Here is a 23,947-nt window from a genome sequence, read left to right as displayed (position 1 = left end):
TTTTGGGGTAGGTACTTGATGAAGTAAGCCGATATTATCCATTTTCGCATCTGACCTAGAAAAATATTGGGATTTGGAAAGTTTGGCCTAAATAGAAAGATCCTTGCTCTTTCAATGAGGTAAATTATTTTCTTTGAAAGTTTTGTGCTTTTGCGTGAGAGGTACCAGAAGTAGTGGACCGATGTTACCCATTTCCGAACTCGATCTTAATTTAACAATAATATTACGATGTACCAAGTTTGGAACAAATCGGTTACACCCTTCGAGAGTTATCGTGCGCACCAGCCAGCCAGAGAGACGGACGGCCGCCCCTAGAACGACTCCAAATGTAGTGAAACAAATTTGGTCCAAAGAGACCTAAGGTCTAAAACCGTTATTTCGATGACGTACGTTCGCAGCCATATGCCTGATCCCTACAAGTGTGGAATCTTCTCGAAAACGAGGAAAATATGCTAACTCTTATTCGAGAGACATAGAAAAAGGGAGTTTGCTCGATTTTTTTTTTCAGCTCTCAGGAGTGCTTCCGCTCGAATTCGATGTTTCCATTTTTTGTGAATCAGTGAATCATTTAACGAATCAAGTTCATTCATGAACTACTCCAAAACCAATCTTAACTTATTATTTGACATTAAAACAATTAGAACCGGTTTTCTCTATCCCAATTATTTCCAACTCACCTTAAAAGTCTCATTAAAAGATTTGAAATGTTTTTTTTTTTTTTTTTTTTTTTTTTTTAATTTTTATCACATTTGTCTTTTGATTAGTTCTGCCCGAAATATTTAACCTTCATTATCTACATACATACATACGTACATGCATTTGATCTTTAGCTTCCGTTTTCAAATTATTCTTCTCTATTTCATTTGTTCGTTTCGATCCGCAATCAAACATCATACATTCATGGCATGATGACGATGAAAAAAAAAAAAAAAAATTAGACCAGAATTAAATACAATGCACACACACAGCTTTTATTAATACACATACATACAATTACTATTTTAATATGTTCATGTGTGCTGCATTATGTAGTCAAGTGTATAAATGTATAAATATAGATTTCTCTATCGCACAAGAAGCCACCTGTAGATAGTGAAGTGTGAATATATAATAAATAACAAAATAAATTTTGCAATAGCAAACGTCAGAGCAGCAGCATTTTATATTAGCTTGTTTTAAACGCCAATGACTAACACACAAATGTGCCAATCAATTTTTTTTTTTTTTTTTTTTTGGGATATGATTCGAAAACCATAATTCGTTGCTTCTTCTTTTTCTTCTACTTTTATCTGTTGTCTATTTGATGGTGATGATGAATAATCTGTTTTTTGCTGGTCGATGATGACGATGGGGTGGGGAGGAGGGGGTGTTTTCTTGGTGAATATTAAAAGAATTGATAATTGCCAGTTTATGTTTCGTTTTAGTGATTATATTTTTAGATGGGAATTTTAAAAGAAAAAAAAAAACGTTGAATATAGGCAGCACGTTTTGATTGTTTTTTGAGCAATTTTAATGGAAATTGCAACCATAAGCCAAAAATTGGCATCACAAGATCGAAAAGAGGGCCACATGAATGTAAATTACTTAAGTGGATTACAAAGGTCGAAGTTTAAATTTGGTGTAAATTGCTTAGGTTTTAAGCCCTGTTCTTCTGGCCCAGATTCATATTTTTACTGAAAATTGTAGACCTTCTATGAGTCTCCAGCTAGTTTAGCCTGAAGTTTCGCTAAAAATTATTTATGAATTTTTGGAACTTCCCCAAATTTCCGAAGGACGCTTCAAAAATGCTGTAAAAAAATAAGCCTTTGAGCTAAAAAGGGGTATAGAAAAGCCGTTAAAATCTCGGCAAAAAAAGCCTCAAGTTTCGCTGAAAAAGTATTTAGGAATTTTTGATTTTTGGAACTTCCTCACAAATTTCGAAGGGGGCTTCAAAAATTCTTTAAAACAATAACCCATTGAGCTAGAAAGAAGTATAGAAAAGCCGTTAAAAATCTCGGCAAAAAAGCCTGAAGTTTGGCTAAAAAAATTATTTATGAATTTTTGGTTTTTGGGACTTCTCCCAAATTTCTGAATGACGCTTCAAAAATTCTTTAAAAATAACACTTTGAGCTAGAAAGGGGTATAGAAAACCCATTAAAAATCCTGGCATTATACCTTCAAAAGTTTGTCTGACGGGGGTTTGGAAGTTATTGAAAAAAAATTCAAACATTTGAGCTTTGAAATTTCGCTGTAATATCCACGATTTTGGAAAAATGAAAGAGGCTATGAAGATTCCTTTTTTCGTCTATAATTTTTTAGCAACTTGAGCCTTAAAAATGTCAGTAAAAATTTTGGACATATTAGAGGTATAAAAAGAGAGACTCTGAACTGTTTTATCATTCCAAATTTGATTTTGAAAAATCTTTAAAAAATATGCGTTCTCCATTTAGAAAATAATTTCGAACATTTATTATAAAATTCTAGACTGAGAGAGCGCTTAAAAATTCTGTTTGAAAATCATAAACTTTGATCTATGAAGGAGGTTTTGAATTCAAAAATTCTTTAAAAAAATAACCCTTTGAGCTAGAAAGGGGTATAGAAAACCCATTAAAAATCCCGGCATTATAGCTATTAAATGGGAGCTTCAAAAGTTTGTCTGGAGGGGGTTTGGAAGTTATTGAAAAAAAAAAATCATGCATTTGAGCTTCGAAATTTCGCTGTAATATCCACGATTTTGAAAAACGAAAGAGGCTATGAAGATTCCTTTTTTCATCTATAATGTTTAGCACCTTGGACATTATTTGAGGTATAAAAAGGAAGACTCAGAAATGTCTTATCATTCCAAATTGGATTTTGAAAAATCTGTAAAAATATATGCGCTCTCAAGTTGGAAAGTAGCTTTGAACATTTATTATAAAATTCCAGCCTTAGAGATCGCTTAAAAATTCTGTTTGAAAATCATAAACTTTGATCTATGAAGGAGGTTTGAGCTATGAATACAGGGTGAGATAAAAAACTGCAACAAAGTCAAACGATACAATTTTACATTTTTTTTTTTAATTTTATCGAAAGAAAGCAAAAAATATCGGAAATAGGATTAAATTTTAGAATAAGGTTAGATTTGTTCGATTCCCATTCCCAGCGAAGCGCTTGCTTGAGGTGATCGACACTTTGGTATTTTTTAGTGCTTTCCAAAATACTCCAGACACAATAGCTCAACGGATTGGTATCCGGAGATTTTGGTGGCCATTGTGCGCTAGAAATAAAGAGAGGAACTTCATTTTGTAACCATTCCTGGGTGGCTCGTGCTGAGTCCTGTTGGAATGTCCAAGGTCTGAGGCCAAAATGTTTGCATGCACGAGGCTTTAATACGCCCTCCAGAATATTTATAATATTCGGCATTTATTCTGATGCCCCACGATCGATTAATACAAGCGGAGAGCGACCATCGGCAGTTATGGCGGCCCACACCATCACCATGGCCGGCGCTTGAGTTCTGGTGGCCAAGCGAAGGTGCACACTTTCAGCTGACCTCTTTGGCAAGTAAACACGATCATTTTGTTTGTTTACAAACTGCTGGACAAGGAATGTTTTCTCATCGGAGAAAACTAAATTCGGCAGTTCACCTCTTTTGGTCAAGCGAAACCACTCTTAATCTCTTCTGAGTCTATTTTCTTTCTGTTGCAGTGTAAGTTCTTGCACTTTTTGGAATTTCAATGGCTTTACCCCGAGCTCATTTTTCAATATTTGCCGAATGGAATATTGCGATATGTTCAGGTCACGAGCCATTTTTCGAGCACTGCGACGAGGGTTTCGATCAAGTCGCTTATTTACTTTTCAAACCATTTCTGCTGATTTTGCTGTTTTCTTCCGTTCACTTCCTTGACGTCGGGCTACGCTACCAGTATCACGGTAATGAGCGATGCTACGAGACACAAAAGATTTATTCACATTTAAATGCTGAAGTGCTCCAGCGTTAGCCACTTGTGGTTTTCCAGCCAAATATAAAAAAATCACGCTTGAATTCCATCACAAATAACTTTTTTTCTGGAAAATTCTCATTAAAATGCTTTTGTACGCTTGTAAACAATATAATGAGCTGTCTTTGGAATAATTTTAACAGCTGTCGGACGAGTGGCTTAGAAATGACAGCAGTCTGAAGTTGGTTGCAGTTTCTTCATCTCATCCTGTTGACTTCGAATTCGATAAAAAAAAGCTACGGTGTTACAATATGAATTATGATTTGAATATTCGTTTGAAAATCAAGACTCTCAAATTAGGATTTTCAACCTAATTTTTAGGATTCGCACGTTTTTTGGTTGGTCATCATTAAATTTTTGTTTTTCTCTGAAATATCGGATCAGATTTTCTGACCTAACTTATCAGGCCTTATATATACTTATTAGGCTGACTTTCTTATTAGGTCTTTTGGTTTTTAAAAAATCTGGTTTTTATTTTAAAATCATTTCAAATCCTGTTTTCTTTCTCCAAACTCCTCCAAAGGCCATAAAAACCGCAAACTACTTCAATTTGTTTTCAAAATATTTAACTACGTAGTTCACTAAAAAATAGATCATTTGCAAAATGAAAAATTGAAATCACTGAAAACAAACAAACAAAAAAGCCAACACAACATCCTTGACTTAAAAACAACCTTTACCAAGGCTTAACAAATGCGATATTGTGCCAAATTGCATTGTAATGACAATTTTTGAGAGAAATCCGACCCCGCACCAACACCGCCACCCACACACCAAAATGCCAACGAAAACTTGACGTTAATTACATAGAGCAAGCGAGTGAGTGAGCGAGAGAAACCAAAAACAACAAAAAAAAAACATAAAATAACACAAAACGTAATAAATAACAATTGAAGTGTAATAATGATTATTGAACAGAAAATACAATAAAAAACAAACAATTGCAACAACAACAAAAAATGCGATAAAAATAAATATTGAAATTAAACAAAAAATACCAAACGAAACGAACCGAACCGAGCGCTCGGATCTATGAAATATGAAACAAAATTGTAAAAATGCTAGTCATTTAAATAATCTCTAAACAAACAAATGGTTGGGTGAGACAGGAAGGGGAGAGCCATTGGCGTACATCTCTCGGGGGAGGCAATTAATTCACGGTGCCTTTGGGTGGAAATTCTCCTCGATCAGAGCCAAGACATTGATCAAATTTAAACGGGATCTTGAAAAGGCTTAAAAGTGGAAGGATCCTCCTCCATCCTCCCATACTTGCACACCAAGGACTCAATATCTTATTATCATCTCTCTCTTTCTCTCTCTCTGGCTTGATTTTAGCGTGTTTAAGTCTATAGCGCATTGTCGACTAGACGATCTATACAGGCGACGAAGCATATATTCATGGCTTATACGACATGAATACCCACGGAAATCATAACAAAGAGAACGATTTGATTTTTTTTTGATTTTTGATTACTTAAGTCTGTATAATTTTGATTTTGTATTTAATTTCACTTATACATTCTCAATATTATTATATTTTTCTCACACACATGCATCTTCGTCTGATCTCCTTTTGGTCGACGCTAGTCTATGGCGAAAATATCCATGCCATGTCATGGCTAGATTTTTACCACGTCAAAATTTTTAATAATTTTTTTTTCTTATTAATTTTTAATAATTTAAAAATTAATTAGAATAATATCCTCCTTTTCTTCATTAAGACCCTTGTGACCACGTCGATTTAGAAGAACATGAGAGAGACATGGTGAAATAAAAAAAATGCAACTAACTTCAGACTGCTGTCATTTCTAAGCCACTCGTCCGACAACTGTTATTATTATTATTCCAGTGACAGCTCATTATATTGTTTACAAGCGTACAAAAGCATTTCGGTGAGAAGTTATTCGTCAAGGAATTCAAGCGTGATAGTCTGATCTCTTTATATTTGGCTGGAAAACCACAAGTGGCTATCGTTAGAGCACTCCAGCATTTAAATGTGAATAAATCTTTTGTGTCTCGTACCATCGCTCGTTACCGTGATACTGGTAGCGTAGCCCGTCGTCAAGGAAGTAAACGGATGATAACAGCAACATCAGCAGAAATGGTTCGAAAAGTAAGGAAGCGACTTGATCGAAACCCGCGTCGCAGTGGTCGAAAAATGGCTCGTGAGCTGAACATATCGCAATATTCGATTTGACAAATATTGAAAAATGAGCTCGGGGTAAAGCCATAGAAATTCCAAAAAGTGCAAAAACTTACACCGCAACAGAAAGAAAATAGACTCAAAAGAGCTAAAGAGTTGCTTCGCTTGGCCGAAAGTTGTGTACTGCCGAATTTGGTTTTTTCCGATTAGAAAACACTCGTAGTCCTGCAGTTTGTAAACAAACAAAGTTATCGTGTTTACTTGCCAAAGAGGTCAGCTGAAAATGTGCACCTTCGGTTGGCCACTCAGAACTCAAGCGCCGGCCATGGTGTTGGTGTGAGCCGCCATAACAGTCGATGATCTCTCTCCGCTCGCATTAATCGAACGTGGCATCAGAATAAATGCCGAATATTACCGCGAAAATATTCTGGAGGGTGTATTAAAGCCTTGGTCACGCAAACATTTTGGCCGCAGACCTTGGACATTCCAAAAGGACTCAGCAGGCGCCAACCAAGAATAGTTACAAAATGAGGTTCCTCGCTTCATTTCCAGCGCACAATGGCCACCAAAATCTCCGGATACCAATCCGTTAAACTATTGTGTCTGGCGGATTTTGGAAAGCAAGGTTGGCACTAAAAAGTACCAAAGTGTCGATCACCTCAAGCAAGCGCTTCGCCGGGAATGGCCCAAAATACTGCAGAGCAACATTCGAGCCGCGTATGACGGTTTCATTGGACGTTTGAGTGCCATAATTCGTGCCAAAGGTGACCAATTCGAAGAAATTTGAACTTTTTCTAAAATTTGATGCTATTTCCGATATATTATTGCTTTCATTCAATAAGATTAAAAAAAAAATGTAAAAATTATGGCGTTTAACTTTGTTGCAGTTTTTGTTTTATCTCACCCTGTATATGGTTTGGCAATATTTCAAAATCACTGTTTCTAGGGGTAAATTTTCTGCTCACCCTAGCTAGGTTTGCAAATAATTGAAGGAATTTGAAAAATTTAAACAAAAAATGCAGTTAAATCTATCATGACCATCCCTTTTCTACGCCACTGAACCAGTGTTGTCGTTTTGGTGATTAATAATAGCCACCAACGCCGCCGACATGAATTCGAAGCGTAGTGTCGTCGTAGTCGATTGGCGACAACCATAAATTAATAATTGCAAAAAACACAGAACCTAAACATGCACAAAAAACACCAACAACAAATGTTTGATCTTCATACTTTGTAGTTTTTTTTTTTTGAATGAATGAATGAATCGATTTGCAATGTGAGAGTGTTTTTTTTGCCAGTTACGAGAAATGGTTTTGAAAATTAATAAAAAAAAGTTTATTATTAATAAATACAAAGTCTTTAAAGAAAATTGAAAATTTTTTAAAGGGGGTAATACGAGCTGCCTTCCTCAACTGAATGGGAAATAACTATTTGGTTTAAAAGTGTAGTATTTTTGAGAATATGGAAATCCAATTACATATTAATGGCTTATGGTCATGGAAAGGATAACAAAATTAAAATGTAATATGATTTGGCAGGAACTTAAAAATAGGAAAATTAACAATAAATTCTTTATTTTTATAATAATTTTAAAGGCTTGAAAAATACGCCTTATTATTTCAAGATTTTTTTTCTAGTCTATCATTGGGCATACAGCAAACCCTTGAAACCAACATCGAAACGAAAGAGGAAACGTTTTAATAGTTTTTTTTAATGTAATTCCTGAAAATCAAAAACGTAAGTTTTGAAAATTTTTCTGCCAATAAAAAAATGGGACTTAAAAATAATACATATATTTGAACCAAAAACTAATCCATACATTTTATAGTTTTAAAATATGAATTTAAAAAAGAAATGAAGATTCTTAGCTGACAAGAGAGATTTTTTTTTATTAATTTTGTAATTTCCTTTCAAGGGTCATGGCGAAAAATTTGAAGACATTTTTTTAGACTCTTTCAAGACTAAAAGTCCTTGATTTTAAAAATAATTTTTGTAGGTATTGCCAAGTTCAGCAGCAATTTTTTTTGGATTTTTTTGTTTTCAAAGCAGGAATAAAATGCTAAATTATCCAAAAAAAAAAAAAAAAAAAAAAAAAAAAACTCCCGATTAATTTTCATTACTCTTTTGGACAAACCTATTGATTTTTCAATGAAATTTGTTGATCTATTACTGGAATTTTACAATAAGTGTTTTAGCTCCAAGTGTAAAGAGGAAGAATTTTACGGTTTTTTGTTGGACTCTTTTAAGAAGAATTCTTGAAGGCTCTACCAAGTCATTTTTTTTTTTTTTGGATTTTGTTTATTTCAATCAAGGACTAAAAGACTTGGGCCATTTTAGAAACAAAACTTCTGATTAATTTTAGCTAGGACTAACTTATGGATTTTTCAATGCAATTTCACGTCTATTCTAGGACAAAAATTCTGGAATTAAAAAATAATTTTATACCTTCAAATCCAAAGATTTTGAAAAGTGTGGATTTAAAATAAATTTCCATCTTTTGCCAAAAACAACTTCAAACTGCTTTCATTTCTAAGCTGTTAAAATTACTCCAGTGATAGCTCATTATATTGTTAACAAACGTACGAAAGCATTTTGGTGAGAATTTTCCAGAAAAAAAGTTATTCGTGATGGAATTCAAGCGTGATAGTGTAATTTCTTTATATTTGGCTGGAAAACCACAAGTGGCTATCGTTAGAGCACTGCAGAATTTAAATGTGAATAAATATTTTGTGTCTCGTACCACCGCTGGGGTGGTTACCGTGATACTGGTAGCGTAGCCCGACTTCAAGGAAGTGGTCGTGAGCTGAACATATTGCAATATTCCATTCGGCAAATATTGAAATATGTGCGCGGTGTAAAGCCATTGAAATTGCAAAAAGTGCAAGAACTTACACCGCAACAGAAAAAAATAGACTCAAAAGAGCTAGAGAGTTGCTTCGCTTGGCCGAAAGTTGTGAACTGTCGAATACGGTTTCTCAAAAAGGAAATGTTTGAGCCATCTACTGGACATAAGAAATAGATTTTTTTTTTTGGACAAATCTTGCTGTTTCCTTTCAAGGATTACAACATGAATTTTTATAGACTCTTCCAAAACTAAAATCCCTGGATTTTAAAAAAAAATTTGAAGACTCTTCCAAATCCAAAGGCTTAATTGTTAATCAATGCAAGTATAATTTGTTAAAAAAAAATCAGTTGTTGGACCTGCAAAGGCTATGAAAATTTTTTTTAACCTAATTCTTAGCTAAAAATATCAGTATTCGTTGAACCTCAAACCTAAGCAATAAATTTGACCAAATTTAGAAATTTATCCTTTCAACCTTGTAAGGGTCTTGAAACCCTTTTTGTATTATATTCTAGCCATTGAAGTCCTCAATGTGTCTGTGAGATATAAATTTTATCCCATTAAGTCTTGGAACAGCTCCGAAGTTTCGTTTACAACAAACTTCAATACAGGGTTGCCCATATTCGACGGACCCATCTGGCAACGCCATAACTTTTGACAGAGATGTCACATCGCTTGATCACATACCGCGTTTGAAGCGTCAGTCCAAGCAGATTTTTAGAATGAACCAATACACGCCACGCGAGCGCTCTGAAATAGTTGAAATTTACATTCAACAGAAGAAGTCAATTGTGAAAACTCAACGTGCTTTTAAAACATTAAAAAATGTGAGAAGTGCGCCTTCTAAGAACACCATTAAGCGTTTATACGAAAAATTTTCGGCTGGTAAGGCTCTTTCTAATCCGAAGAGGCCATATAAAAGTCGACCAGGGCGATCAGCCGAGAATATCGCTGCCGTACGAGCCAGTGTTGAGAGGTCTCCAAGAACATGCCAAAAACGCCGTTCTCAGCAGTTGGGCATGGCTCGGCCCACTTTACAACGGATTATTCGCATTGATTTACATTTGTTCCCGTACAAAATTCAATTAACGCAAAGAATGTTGCCTGCGGACAAGCCTCGTCGATTGGAATGGGCCTAAAGGTCCGTCGAATATGGGCAACCCTGTACTCATTAAAAACACTTCACAAATTGGCTTTAAAATCGAAACCTTTTAATCTTGTAAAGTATTACCAAATATCATAGATAAATCCAGGGGCTAGCTCTGTACGAGACGTCGGAACATCCTTCTAAATTCACGACTTTTCACTATTCAATCTGTTAAAAATTGAGCTATGAAATTGTTTTCAAAATTCACACCTTTGGGTTAGGAAATAGAAAAATCCCTTAAAATCCCCTGCCATTTGCCCTTCAAATATTCTTTTGCAAATAGGCATCGATGATTCGTTTAAAATTCCGTGTTTTTTGATACATGAAAGTGGCTTCGAAAAATCCTAAAACCCCTCGAATGTAGTTTCAAAATTCACGCCTTTGAGTTAAGAAAAGGAAACATCCTTTAAAATCCTCTGCCATTTGCCCTTCAAATATTGCTTTGCAAATAGGCCTCGATGATTCGTTTAAAATTCCGTTTTTTTGGCTTCGAAAAATCCCAAAACCTCTCGAATGTATTTACTAAAATTCTTATAAATCCATGACCTGGAGATATGGGAAGGGCTTTGTTAAACATTCGCACTTTCAAGCTTTGAATGGGACTTTGACAATGTTTTTAAGCTTTAAAATGGCCATGCCTTTGCCGTAAAGAAAGAGGCCCCGAAAATTAATTTCGAAGTCCAAACTTTCCTCGTGAGTTAGAGTTAAAAATGCAAGAGCTTGAGTCGCTAAAATCCACCAAAAAAAACCTCAAAAAGTTTAAACATGCGCTGAGGTTTTAAATTTTCTTTAAAATTTTAACGGTTTTGGAAAAAATCTGTTTTAAAATGGATCGCTTTGGCAAAATAAAGACTACGAAAACTATAATCATTTACAAATTCCCAGCTTGAATAGAATATTTTGATTGGTTTACGCCTCTCTTACGCATCTATTGGCCTAGTCAGTTGAATTGGATTAAAAATAATCTGATTTGACTTAGTATTCTTTAAATCGTGACTGCTCCCGGTTTTCAAAGCTCAAAACCGAAAACTATTCTAATTTTCATTTTTATAACATTTTATCAATTATGATTTTTTTCTTCGCTTATCTCATTCATGAACTACTGATTACTCGGAACTCTTCATCTTTCTGCTGTGTGTCAGAATTAATCAGTTTATTTGCTATGCATTCTTCAGATAGTCTGGGTAATCGAAACCCAGAGGAGGAAACGCTTCTACTCTTTTGAGGAATTTGAAATAAATGTCTAAACACACTTGTTTATATATTTACATAGATGTATATACAAATATTATGTATGTTGTCGTTGTTGTTGTTGTTAATCCGGCCGGTGTCATATCAGCTGTTAATTTTTTTTCGTTCGTTCTTTCTTTCACATTGTTTATTTTCTGCTCTCTATCGCCTGAAATGAAATGTTAATATTATTACTTAATACTGATACACAGATTTACAATTTATTGTTTTTGTTGTTGCTTTGTTTTTTGTTGGTTTGATTTGGGTTCCATAGAAGTGAGCTCAATGACCCTACTTATCAAAACTTGCTTGAATTTTAAATAAGCGCCCCTCCCGCTTTCAACCTCATTCCTGGTCTAACACAAATTTAAAAATATACACAGTTTTTGCATATGTTTTCCTCCACTTGAGTGAAAAAAAACAACAATAACAACAAATTTACACAAGAAAAACTGCCAAAAAAAAAAAAAAAAAAAAAAAAAAAAAAAACTATGCGGAAACCTTAGCACCACAACAAAACTCAACACCCATGAATCTAAAAATATTTTCATTTTGTTGTTTTGGTAGCATAATTACAACGTAGTGACAAAAATAAGAACCCCAAAGACTTTTCAATGTTCGCTATAGGGACGGACATTGGACGGCGGCGACCATTTGGTGGGATAAAACGGAAGAAAATGAAGAAGAATAAAATTGAAACAACAACATGAAACCAAACAATGGCGACAGAATATAAATGTGCCACATACATCTCAAATTTTAAATTGAAAATCAACAAAAACTAAAGTCGAAATTTGTTGTCAATAAAAAAATATTGTAAAAAGTAATGCAAATTGAAAATGGAATTTTAGAAATTTTCAAAACAGCGTAATTTTCATACGCAAAAAAAGAATCGAAAATATTTGTTAGTTTTTTTTTTGATACATTTTTCCTCGTTCCCTTTTCGACTCAAAATTTCGTTTTAGAGAAAAAGTGTCAGAAGAAGAAATATTCTAGACCACATTTCATTATAAATCTCAGAATAAACCATATATCTAAGTTTAATAGTTTTTGAGAAAAATTAATTTGAAATGTTTATATTAAAAGTACAAATTATGTGCTTACATTTTTACTGTACATCTAACACGTTTCCATTTTAAGTCAAAATCTCCCCTAATACTTCAGTTTTTTGGGGAGGTATCAAAGGAAGAAATTTTCTACAACAAATTCCAATGTGAGTCTCCGAGTAAAAGAAATTTGTATATTTAATACGTACCCTAGAAAAATATCATTAGTTTCGGATTATTAAAAAATCCCTTTTTATTTTCGGCAGATGTAGCAATTTTTCATCATTTTTCAATCACTGCCAAGCTTTTAATTACTTCAATGTCAGATAGCCCCTCTGGGCTTTGAAAAATGCCAAACAGGTGTTTGTTTCTTAGGACAAAATTTTAGAAGGCTTTTATATATGCTTGACCATATACAGAAGGGACCTCGATATTTTGAGACATATTTAGCAAAATTTAATTTAATTTAAAACTTTGTCCTAAGAACCCGATTTTTTTGGGGTTTGATCTACAAACTGAGTACTCATAGCATCGCATTTTTCAAAGCCCAGAGTGGCTATTGGACAGTGAAATTATACATAGTTTGCAGCGATTTTGGAAAAAGTACCACATTTGCCGAAATCAACTTTTATCCGTTTGATCAATACATTTTTTAGTTCCTTTTGGTACTTTCAGTACACATACGAAATTGAATATAGTAAAATAAAAAAAGGCCGGGCCGAACTTTGAATACCCTCCACCACTTAGAACAAATTTGAAAAGTTAAAAAAAAAAATAAATAAAAAAATCTGTTAAAATCCTGAAAATACTGGATATAGTCGTAAAATTATGGGGTCTATACAAAGACGTGTACCTGCGTAGGCAACAGTCTGTAGTACCTACAGGGTGAGATACGAAAACCGAAAAAAGTCAAACGTCATAATTTTTACATTTTTTTTTTAATTTTATTGAATGAAAGCAAAAAAGTCGGAAATAGTTTCAAATTTTAAAATAAGTTTAGATTTGTTCAAATTGGTCACTTTTGGCACGAATTATGGCCTTCAAACGGCCAATGAAACCGTCACACGCTGCCTGAATGAGGCACTGCGGTATTTTTGTCCATTCCCGGCGAAGCGCTTGCGTGAGGTGATCGACACTTTGGTATTTTTTAGTGCCAACATTGCTTTCCAAAATACTCCAAACACAGTAGTCCAACGGATTGGTATCCGGAGATTTTGGTGGCCATTGTGTGCTAGAAATGGAGCGAGCAACCATTCTTGGTGGCTCAAAATGTTTGCGTGGCCAAGGCTTTAAACACCCTCCAGAATATTTTCGCCATAATGTTCGGCATTTATTCTGATGCCACGGCCGATTAATACGAGCGGAGAGCGACCGTCGGCTGTTATGGCGGCCCACACCATCACCATGGCCGGCGCTTGAGTTCTGGTGGCCAACCGAAGGTACCCATTTTCAGCTGACCTCTTGGGCAAGTAAACCCGATCGTCTTGTTTGTTTACAAACTGCTGTACAAAGAATGTTTGTTAACAATACTGAGCTGAGCTGTCTCTGGAATAATTTGAACAGCTGTCGGATGGGTGGCTTGGAAATGACAGCAGTCTGAAGTTGGTTGTAGTTTTTTCATCTCACCTTGTATTAGGGACTTAAAATACGAAATTTCAAACAATTTCGGTGAGTATTGTACCTAAAATGATCAAAATACCGAATATAGAGATGTAGTGATGTGTGAGGCCAATACGAAGACCTGGACCTACATACACAATTTTGTGGCATAGACTGTAGTTCCCATTACGAATTTTAAATACGAAATTTGAAACAACTCCGGTGAATAAGGGACCTTATTCAAAATATCGAATATCGGCGGGTACCGTTTTAACCCACAAATACGATATCATGGACCTATATAGACTTCTAGTATAGATTTTTAGGCAATTCCATTGAAAAATATGGCTAAAAGTTAGCCATAGGAAGTTACCGTTACCATCATGGACCTATATAGACAACACTCTTTCAAGGAGTCAAGTACTCAGAAGGAACTCCTTTTGTGGATGTTCAGACAATTTAATTGAAAATTTTGTCACAATCAAAATACCGAATATCGGGGTGTACCGTTATATAGGGGCTATACGATATTGTGGACCTATATAGACATTTCTCTTCCAGGGGGTTATGTGCTTAAAAAGAACTTCTAGTATAGATTTATAGACGATTCCGTTGAAAAATGTTGCTAAAATAATCAAAATACTGACTATTGGGAGGTACCTTTATATGAAGAATATACGATCATCTGGACCTACATAGACAATACTCTTCCAGGGGGTAAAGTACTGAGAAGAAACCCCTTTTGTGGATTTTCAGACAATTTCATTGAAAATTGTAGCTACAATCATACCAAAAATACCAAATATCATGGGGGTACCGTTACATTGGTTCTATACGATATCAAGGATCGATATAACCCATCTTGGAACTTGACCTACCTTCAGACAAAAGCCTGTCCTGGGCAAAATTTTAGCTTCCTATCTTTATTCCTTTTGACTCTAGCGCGATTACAACAGAGGGATAGACGGACGGGCGGAATGGGCTATATCGTATTCGAATTTTGCGCTGATCAAGAATATTTATACTTTGTTATGTCCAAAATGATTATTTCAATGAGTTACAAATGGAATGGCGATCTTAATATATCCTCCATTCTATGGAGCGTATAAAAATAAATAGTATCCTCTGTCTGTCTCCTGTCTCTATGCTACCTCCTCAGAAATTTTCAACCGAATCCGTAACTAACACGACTTTCTTTTAGCTATAGATATTATTAAAGTCAATTGATTATTTATTTGTTTTTATTTATTTAATCTTTGTATTATTATTTTTTTTATTTATTTATTTATCTACTTATTTTATTGTTTGTTTATTTTTATTTATATATTAATACCCCAACAATTTAACGGCCCCCTCCAAAAAAATTCCCTTCCAAACAATAGTATCTGTTTTTAACACAAAATCGTAATTATGGTTAAAAATTACAAATCAAAACAAGTGAAAACAAAATACCAAAAAACTAAGTTTTATTTCCTCATTATGTCTGTATGTGTGTGAGTGTGTCTGTTCAAACAGACGCCATTGCCATGGGGAAGGTATTACCCAAGCAAAGACAACAACTAGACGCAAAAAAAAACGAAACACAAACTGATGATGAAATAATGGCAATAGTTAACGTTAGTTTAGTTGGCTTGTTGGCCAAAAACATAGGGAAACAAAGTACTTTTTTTCGGTCTCTCTTCCCTCTAAATTCCACTAATTTTCATTATTGTACCTTGTTATGGTTGCCATTGTTTAGTACGGGGACTAGCTGTCAAATTATCAACATAATATAGTGTCATTTTTTTTTAAATAATCACATAATATGATGTTGTTATTTTTAGAAAACAAATTTTAATTGGATTTTTTTTGGCTGCGACCTTGTTATATATGCACACTAATTGTATATATCATACGTGTATATGCTACTGAACAATTTTCTCTGGCCCTTATAGGTCCCATGCAAATTCCTTTTTAAAGTATTTTAAATTTTTTGTCACATTTTTGTTGCCGTTTTATCACCATCATCTGCCAAGGCACTACTTAGCCTGCAACATTGTGTTGGTAACATAAATACCCACTTTATGTGCCAGTGAAGGTATTCATTGCACAAATATTTTCTTAAATACCTCACAGCATATATACGATAATTTTATGCTAAATCTAATTCTTTAAATGATAAGCTAAGAATTTCTTTGGGTATTTTTTTTTTTTTTTTCATTAAATAAGAAAATATAAAAATATGCTCAAATATATTTGCGTTTCAAAAAAAGTGGTAATTTTTTACTGAATACAATAAAAAATGTATTAAGAGCTTATTTCTTAGCCATATGGTGGGTATATTTTTCCCTAATAACAGCAAAGTTCAAAATTGGGCGCCATTAAAACATTTTTGAAAATTTTTTAACATTCCAAGATTTAAGTTTTATACTATTTGTTTATGTTACTTAAAGTTTCACATTGGGTGCCTTTAAATCATATTTTTAAAATTTCTTAAAAATTCACAATTTTTTCTTTTATAATATTTTTGTCTCTGACAGATTTCCAACAAAATGTCCCTAAGATTGTATGTTGGGCGCCACTAAAAAATTATTTTAAAAATTTAGTAAATCCTCGGGCTTAGCAAAAATGTCACAAACATCTATTACTACATATTCCTGGCAGACTATTGCTGCTCCTTTAGAAATGTCAAAGTATATAAAAGTATGAGATTTTATCCTTTAAAAATTAACTAATGTTCTATGTTGGGCGCCATTTTAAAATTCTTTTTAAACATTTCTTGAAAATTCACGATTTTGTTTTTTATACCCTCCACCATACATAGTATGGAGGGTATACTAAGTTCGAGATTCCATTTGTAATTCATGGAAAAAAAAATTTTAGGTACAACAAAGTATATACAGAGCCAGATTTCTGTCCTGACCACCAGTGGAACAGATCTGTCTTTTGTCTGCAGGCAGGTCAAGTTCAAATATGTCCACAATATCGTATAGCCCTGATATAACCGCGCCTAGCGATATTCGGTATTTGGATGAATGATTTTTGATGATTTTAGCCACAGTTTTCAACGGAATTGCCAGAAAAATCGCACAAGGAGTTCCTTGTGAGTATTTTATCCCCTAGAAGTGTTTTTATATATAGGTCTTCAATAACGAATAGCCCCCATATAACGGTACTCCCTGATATTCCGTATTTGTATTATTTCAGCCAAATTTTTCAGTGGAATTGTCTTAGAACTCTGTCTCAGAATAAAAAAGTAAGGTTATAACTCGGACAGGCTTTTAGCTATTTTTTTTCACAAAACTCCATAAAAAATCTTGTTGGAGCTCCGCTTTGGCCTCCATTTTATAATAATCTTAAAAAAATCGTAATCCATAATAAAGTTCCTCAAAATATTACGCTTGTAACTCTTAGAGATTTATCAAAAATATCCCTAAGAAATCCAGGCATGTTGGGCGCCATTTTTAATTTTTTTTTCTTAGAAATGTATAAAAGTCCATCATTTTGGCTTTTGAGGTGCTCTTGTAAGAAGAGTTAAAAATATCTCCGACAGACTTTTGCTAAATTTCCTTAAAGTTCCACGTTGGGCGCCACCAAAAAATTGATTTGAAATCTTCTTGAAATCAATGATTCTAGGTTTGATACCCTTTTGAAAGGGAATCTTAAAAAAGTACGACTATGTCTCTGACAGTTCAACTATATTTTTTCAACTTCCACATTCGAATATAACTCTGAGAGACTTATGAAAAATTTCAAAAGAACCAGTGCACATAAAAAAATCTTTTCAATCTTCATAAAATTCCACCATTTTCCACCGCACACTTTTGATAGACATTTTTTAAACTTCCACGTTGGGTGCCATTAAAAATCATTTAAATTTTAATAAAAGTCCATGAACGTACATATTATGCTGTTTTAAATAATGTGTTTAAAGTAGTCCTGAAAGTCTCGATTATAAATCTGAGAGAAAAAATTCTAAAGAACCAATACAAGTTGGGCGCCATTTACAAATCAAAAATTTAAAAAAAAATCATAAAAGCGCACCATATTGAATTTTTTCTCCGTCATATTTTTCCAAAATTTCCTTGAAGTTCCACGTTGGGCGCCATAAAAAAATTCTAAGGACTTCTTAAAAATCCATTAAAGTAGCTTTAATACTCTTTTAAAAATTCATAAAAAAAACTGTGACTGTATTCCTGACAGACTCTTGTCAATTAGTTGAAAACTTTCAAATTTTTTTAAAATTTGTTAAACTGAACGTTTTTAATTTTTCAACGGTTAAAAAACGCAAAAAATCTACGAATTTATAAAATTTTCTTAGGGTTCCACGTTGGGCGCCATTTAAAAATTATTTAGCGAAATTGTTTAAACTTGAAACAATATTCCCTAAAATCCGATATTAAAACTGTGACAGGTTTTCCAACTAATACTTGTAATTAAATAATTACCTCAAAATGTACCATTGTATACGAACGCTTTTAATTTTTAGTTACAATAATATTTTTTATAACTTTTAATATTTGTTCGAAATTATTTTCAATAAATTCTATAAAATATCATCACTAATAATTTGTTTATTTTCTTCTCTCTTATTGCAGTGCGGGAAACTAGACGCACCCGATTCGTCATATCACAAACAGAGATCCGACAGAATGGACGTTTATCAAATTGACGATGGTTTCCATTCGGATGGCGGCACCGAAACACCGCCACCATCGCCCAGTTCCGGTTCCTCGATAGCCTCCACATCCGATCATGGCTCGCTGGAGAGCGTCGATACGGGCGGTACACAACGTCTGGCTGTGTTGTCCTTTGAACAGGTGCGCAAGCTGCATCATGTCATGGATGAAAAAGTGGCCATACATGGACGGGGCAATTTCCCCACACTCGAGGTGACACTAAAAGACTTGGTGAATCTGGTGAGGCGCAAGCTGGAGGCGGACGTCGGTTCCGGTGGTGCCGGTGTGATAGTCAAAGATATACGTTTAAATGGCGGAGCAGCTAGTCATGTCTTGGCTTCCGAGGATCAGCCATATAATGATCTGGATTTAATATATGCCATTGAGCTGAGCTCACCACGTCACTTTGATCGTGTTAAGACAGCGGTACTGAACACACTGCTCGATCTCTTGCCCGAGGGTGTGTCGAAGCGGCGCATCATGCCCTGCGCCCTCAAGGAGGCCTACGTGGGCAAAATGGTCAAGGTCAATAATAACAACGACGGCGATCGTTGGTCCCTCATCTCGTTGGGCAATTCGCCGGGTCACAAAAATGTCGAACTGAAATTTGTCGACACAATGCGGCGACAATTCGAGTTTTCGGTCGATTCATTCCAAATCGTTTTGGACTCACTGCTGTTGTTCTACGACTGTGCCGCCTTGCCCATATCGGAGAACTTCTATCCGACGGTGGTGGGCGAGTCTGTCTATGGTGATTTCCAGGAGGCCTTGTATCATTTGCAAAATAAATTGATCTCAACGCGGCAGCCCGAAGAGATACGCGGCGGCGGTTTGCTCAAGTATTGCAATTTGCTGGTGCGCAGCTACACACCCGTCGACACGCAGCGCATCAAGACCTTGGAGCGTTACATGTGCTCGCGTTTCTTCATTGACTTTCCCGATATAAATACGCAGACGGTGAAATTGGAGGCATATTTGCGCAATCATTTCTGGGGTGTCGACGAGGAGCCCTTGCAGTACCAGTACCTGATGCATTTACACGAAGTGGTCGAGAAATCGACGGTGTGCCTGATGGGTCACGAGAGACGGCAGACCCTGATGCTGATACAGAATTTGGCGGGTCAGGTGTTTTACAAGAAGCAAGTGCAGGAACAGCAACAGTATCAGCAGCAGCAACAGCAGCAAGCGATAAATGAACAGCAGCAGCAGCAACAACAACAGCATCAGTCACAACAGTCCCATGCAAACACATTGACACTGGTGGCTGCAACGCCGCCTCAAACCCAGCAACTGCATCACCATCATCAGCAGCAACAACATTCACACCATCAGCAACAACTCTCATCACAACAGCAGCAGCAGCATCATCATCAGCAGCAGCAACAACAACAAACATTAGTGCAGCCTCAAACCACCACCATCTATGTACAACAGGTTCCACAAACGACGCCACAAAATGTTGCCACAACAGCCACTATTTGCTGTGCCATGTCAACCGCCGCCGCGGCCGCCGTTGATCCAACGCAACAACAGCAGCAGCAGCAACAACAACAGCCACAACAGGCAAGCTCACAACAAACAGCGCAGCAGGCTACAGCAGCCAGTGCCACAGCGATGCCACAAACCATACAGATACCGGCGGGACCACCCAGTCTCATCTATGCCAATGGCATCTATTATGCACCCATGATTCCCGCTACAATTTGCACTTGCAACTCGACATGGTTGAGCACGTGATTAAGTGTGCCAGCAGCAACACAAATGTCGGAAACGACACCAACAATAACAACAACAACAGCAGCAGCAGTAGCAATAGCAACACATAACACACAACAACAGCAGCTGCAATCCGTAGTAGCAGTTAAGGTTCCAAATGGAATTTTAGCAACTGCAACGGATGCGGCAGCAGCAGCAGCAGCCACAACAACAACAACATCAATACAAACAGCTCCGGCCAAGTTTATTAACAATTCCACAACACTAGCAGCAACTCCAATCCTCACCAGCCGTGGCACCATTACTTCCACCCAACTTCCCCACCACCCCACCGAATGTAAGGCAATGCAGCCTCTAACCATGTCTCTGGCAACGACCATCAACGACCATCCAGCCAAGAGTCAAATCAAGAAGACCAAAAAGAAATCTGCAAAAGCAACTCGCCACAACGATCATGATGATAACGATGATGATGATGATGCATGCTGTGGCATGCCTGATATCAAAGACGCCATCGCCAACAATGGCCTCCTCGCCTCAGATGACGCCAATGACAATGTTGATGATGATAATAATAATTATGACAAAAACAACAACAACAACAACAACAACAACAATCACAAAACCCATGATGACGATGACCATAACCAATGTAACCATAAAGCCGGAGGAGCAGCAGATGACGAAAATAACCCAATGATGATGATGATGAAGAAGCAAGCAGCCACAACCGACAATTTATTGTTGTCGCTACCCTCCGCCATGGCCGGTGATTTGATATTGACCCATGAACAGCATGATTTCCATTTAGAAGGTGACATTGAGGATCTTCCAGATATATTGCATGCAAGCAGATATAACAACAACAGTAGCAGCATCAACAGCAACAACAACAGCAACAACAAATTAACTGGCGAGTTTGCCTACTTTTATCCCTATGATGGTTCCGAGCCCTCAATTTTATTAATAGGTAAAGATTTTTATATAAATGTAACACCTCAACAGCAGCAGCAACCACCACAACAACAACAATCACTTGAATTGCAACAACAACCCATTGTATTGCAAAGTTGATTGGCAGATCAGTTCTTCTAAATATATCTAAGCTAAGAATGAAATCCGCTATAGTTTAAGAGAGATCAGTTTTTTTTTCTTTAAAAAAAAAAAACTCCAAAATCCTACAATTTCTATGGAGGCTCTAGCTTCTTTTTTCTTCTTTAAATTTTTTCTTATTTTTAATAAGTTTTTTTCTTGCATTGAAACATTCATTAGTTTCTAGTCTTAATTGCTACTTCCTTTTGTTTTGATCTTATTCAGTATTTTTTTACTTTTCCATAATACACAAAAATAATTCACATAATTTTCTATGTGGATTTGAAAAAAAAATTAAAAAAAAAAACAAAAATCAGTTATTAAATGAAATTCCCATGGAAGTTTTTTATTTAGTAATTACAAAAAAAACAACTTTTCAAAACCTTGCCCTTATAATCCATAGAATTACAGTATTTCACCTTGGGCGCCACTTCTTCGTTAAAAACACTTCACGTTGGGCGCCACTTTTAGTTTCAATTTCACCAAAATTCCATTTTCAGTAATATTTTTCATTAGATTTCCTTGCAAAATTATTTAATACAATTTTTGCCATATGTTGGGCGCCAAACATTATTGAAATGAAAAAAAAAATAGAAATTATTTTTAAACATAAATATTTTATTAATTACGCCATTGCTACGCCAACAATTAATAGGAAAAGCAATTTTCAAAAATTGTATTTTAATGTGGCCTTTGGTTGGGCGCCATGTACCAACTACATGGAAATTTTCAGCAATTTATTCAATTTTTCATATTTCAAAATTATTTAGTAGAAATTTTGCCAACTGTTGGGCGCTTATTAGTAAAGAATAGAAGAAAAATATCGGAAAATATTTATAATTATTTTTCAATTGAGATATGAAATTTAAGAATTGAATTTTAATTTTTGGAATTTCATTGGGCGCCATATAGAATAAAGATAATACTTTTATAGTTATTTACAAATTTCAGACATATAGCAATTAGTTAGACCAGGTGATATCAGTTTGGGTGCCGCTTCTATTTTTTCTAAATATTGGCCGCCGAATGGGTTCATATTCCAGAATGAGTGCAATGGCGCCATTGCACATTTATCCGTCTCGTAATCATGAAGAAATCTATTTAAAATTGAAATAAAGAAAAAACTTGGGCGCCACATTTGAACATCATAAAACAAATGAATATTAATCAGAACGATTGAGGAACTAAAGCTATAATCTCCCTTTGGGCGCAAATTTCGTCAAAGCAAAACGAAAAAAATAAAATAAATAAAGAAAAAACGTTGGGCGCCACATTTGCCGATCTAAAACAAATCATTCAAATTTAATGACAAAGTTTGCTTCGTAATTTCAAAACCTTTATTAGTATATTTACCAATCTATTCCTCTACCAGAAGACCAACAAAATTTTTGCCACGTTGGGCGCCAAATTGACATTTTCGTTATATCATAATAAAGTACAAAATTGAAAGAAAATAAGTCTCTCTGAACGACAAAAATGATATAAAAATCGTTTAGATGACTTCTTAAAAATTTTAAAGATTCAAATTGCTACACATTGGACGCCAATAGTTTCATGTCTGTGATATTGAGCTAAAAAATATTGCAAACAAGTTATCAATAATTTCAAACTGTTCAAAATTTTTTCGGTTTTTTTAAAATAAACTTAAAATTATCGGCATCAAGCGCAAAAAATTACAAATGTTTGTATTTTTTAAAATTTTGTCCCCAATGAAATGCCAATGACTACAATGAAACATTTCCCCAAGTTGGGCGCCACTTTTATTTTTATCTTTTATTTGAAAATGTATATCGGGAGCCAAAAAATAATTGCATTTTTAAATTTGATGCTCGAAGGAAGGCCAATAACTACAAAAATAAATAAATCCCAGTTTGGGCGCCACAGTTTTTTTTTTATTTATTTTTTTCAAAATGAACTGGAATTAATTGACATAGATTCAAAAATCCCAAACAAAACCTTACATTTCCTCAACAATTGTTGGGAAAGTAACAAAAAATTTAAACAGTCCCACATTGGGAGCCAAAGATAAAAAATATCTTTTTTTAATAGAATTCTACAAAAATCCAATCACATTTAAAAAAAAGTCATTCGCATGAAATAAATTTCGCAGAGATTACATGTGAGCAGTTCCCCATTTGGCGCCACAAAAATTAATTTCTTGTATTTTCTTGAATTCTATGGATTATTGTGTACAAGGTTTATTTCTAATTTATATATATTTTTTTTTTGTATTTAATTCATATACGATTTTTTTTTCCGATTTACCCTAATTAAAACTAATCACCGAGTATCAATTCTAAAAACAAACAATGTTAAAAATAATTTATTTTTTCAAAAGCAAACATGCTTAAAAAATGTATATTATGCATTCTTTTTCTATCAGGGATTTTTGAAAATATATTTTTATTTTGAATAATTTCAATTTTTGGTTTTTGGATAGCAATTTCAGAATTAATTTTTCGCAATTTTTTGATAACCTTTTTTTAATATAATTTTAACTACAACAATTCGGTGA

At 34.8% G+C, this 23,947-nt stretch overlaps 1 protein-coding gene across 3 annotated transcripts in view; it reads left to right on the top strand.

Annotated features, from left to right (window-relative positions):
- LOC101895243 (terminal nucleotidyltransferase 5C) overlaps nt 1–20,559 on the top strand; it is a 382,289-nt gene extending 361,730 nt beyond the window's left edge. For all 3 annotated transcript variants that reach the window (XM_059120074.1, XM_011292600.3, XM_059120075.1), the window contains one exon: nt 18,544–20,559. In XM_059120074.1, coding sequence (XP_058976057.1) covers nt 18,544–20,361 — 1,818 coding nt within the window. In that variant the 3' untranslated portion in view covers nt 20,362–20,559. The remainder of the gene's footprint in view (nt 1–18,543) is intronic.
- Nucleotides 20,560–23,947: the final 3,388 nt, after the last annotated feature.

This window comes from Musca domestica, unplaced genomic scaffold (assembly GCF_030504385.1).
Source record: "Musca domestica strain aabys unplaced genomic scaffold, Musca_domestica.polishedcontigs.V.1.1 16, whole genome shotgun sequence".
In the NCBI taxonomy this organism is placed as follows: Eukaryota; Metazoa; Arthropoda; class Insecta; order Diptera; family Muscidae; genus Musca; species Musca domestica.
Note: the sequence above shows the minus strand (reverse complement) of the source record. Positions and strands in the feature narration are given on the sequence as shown.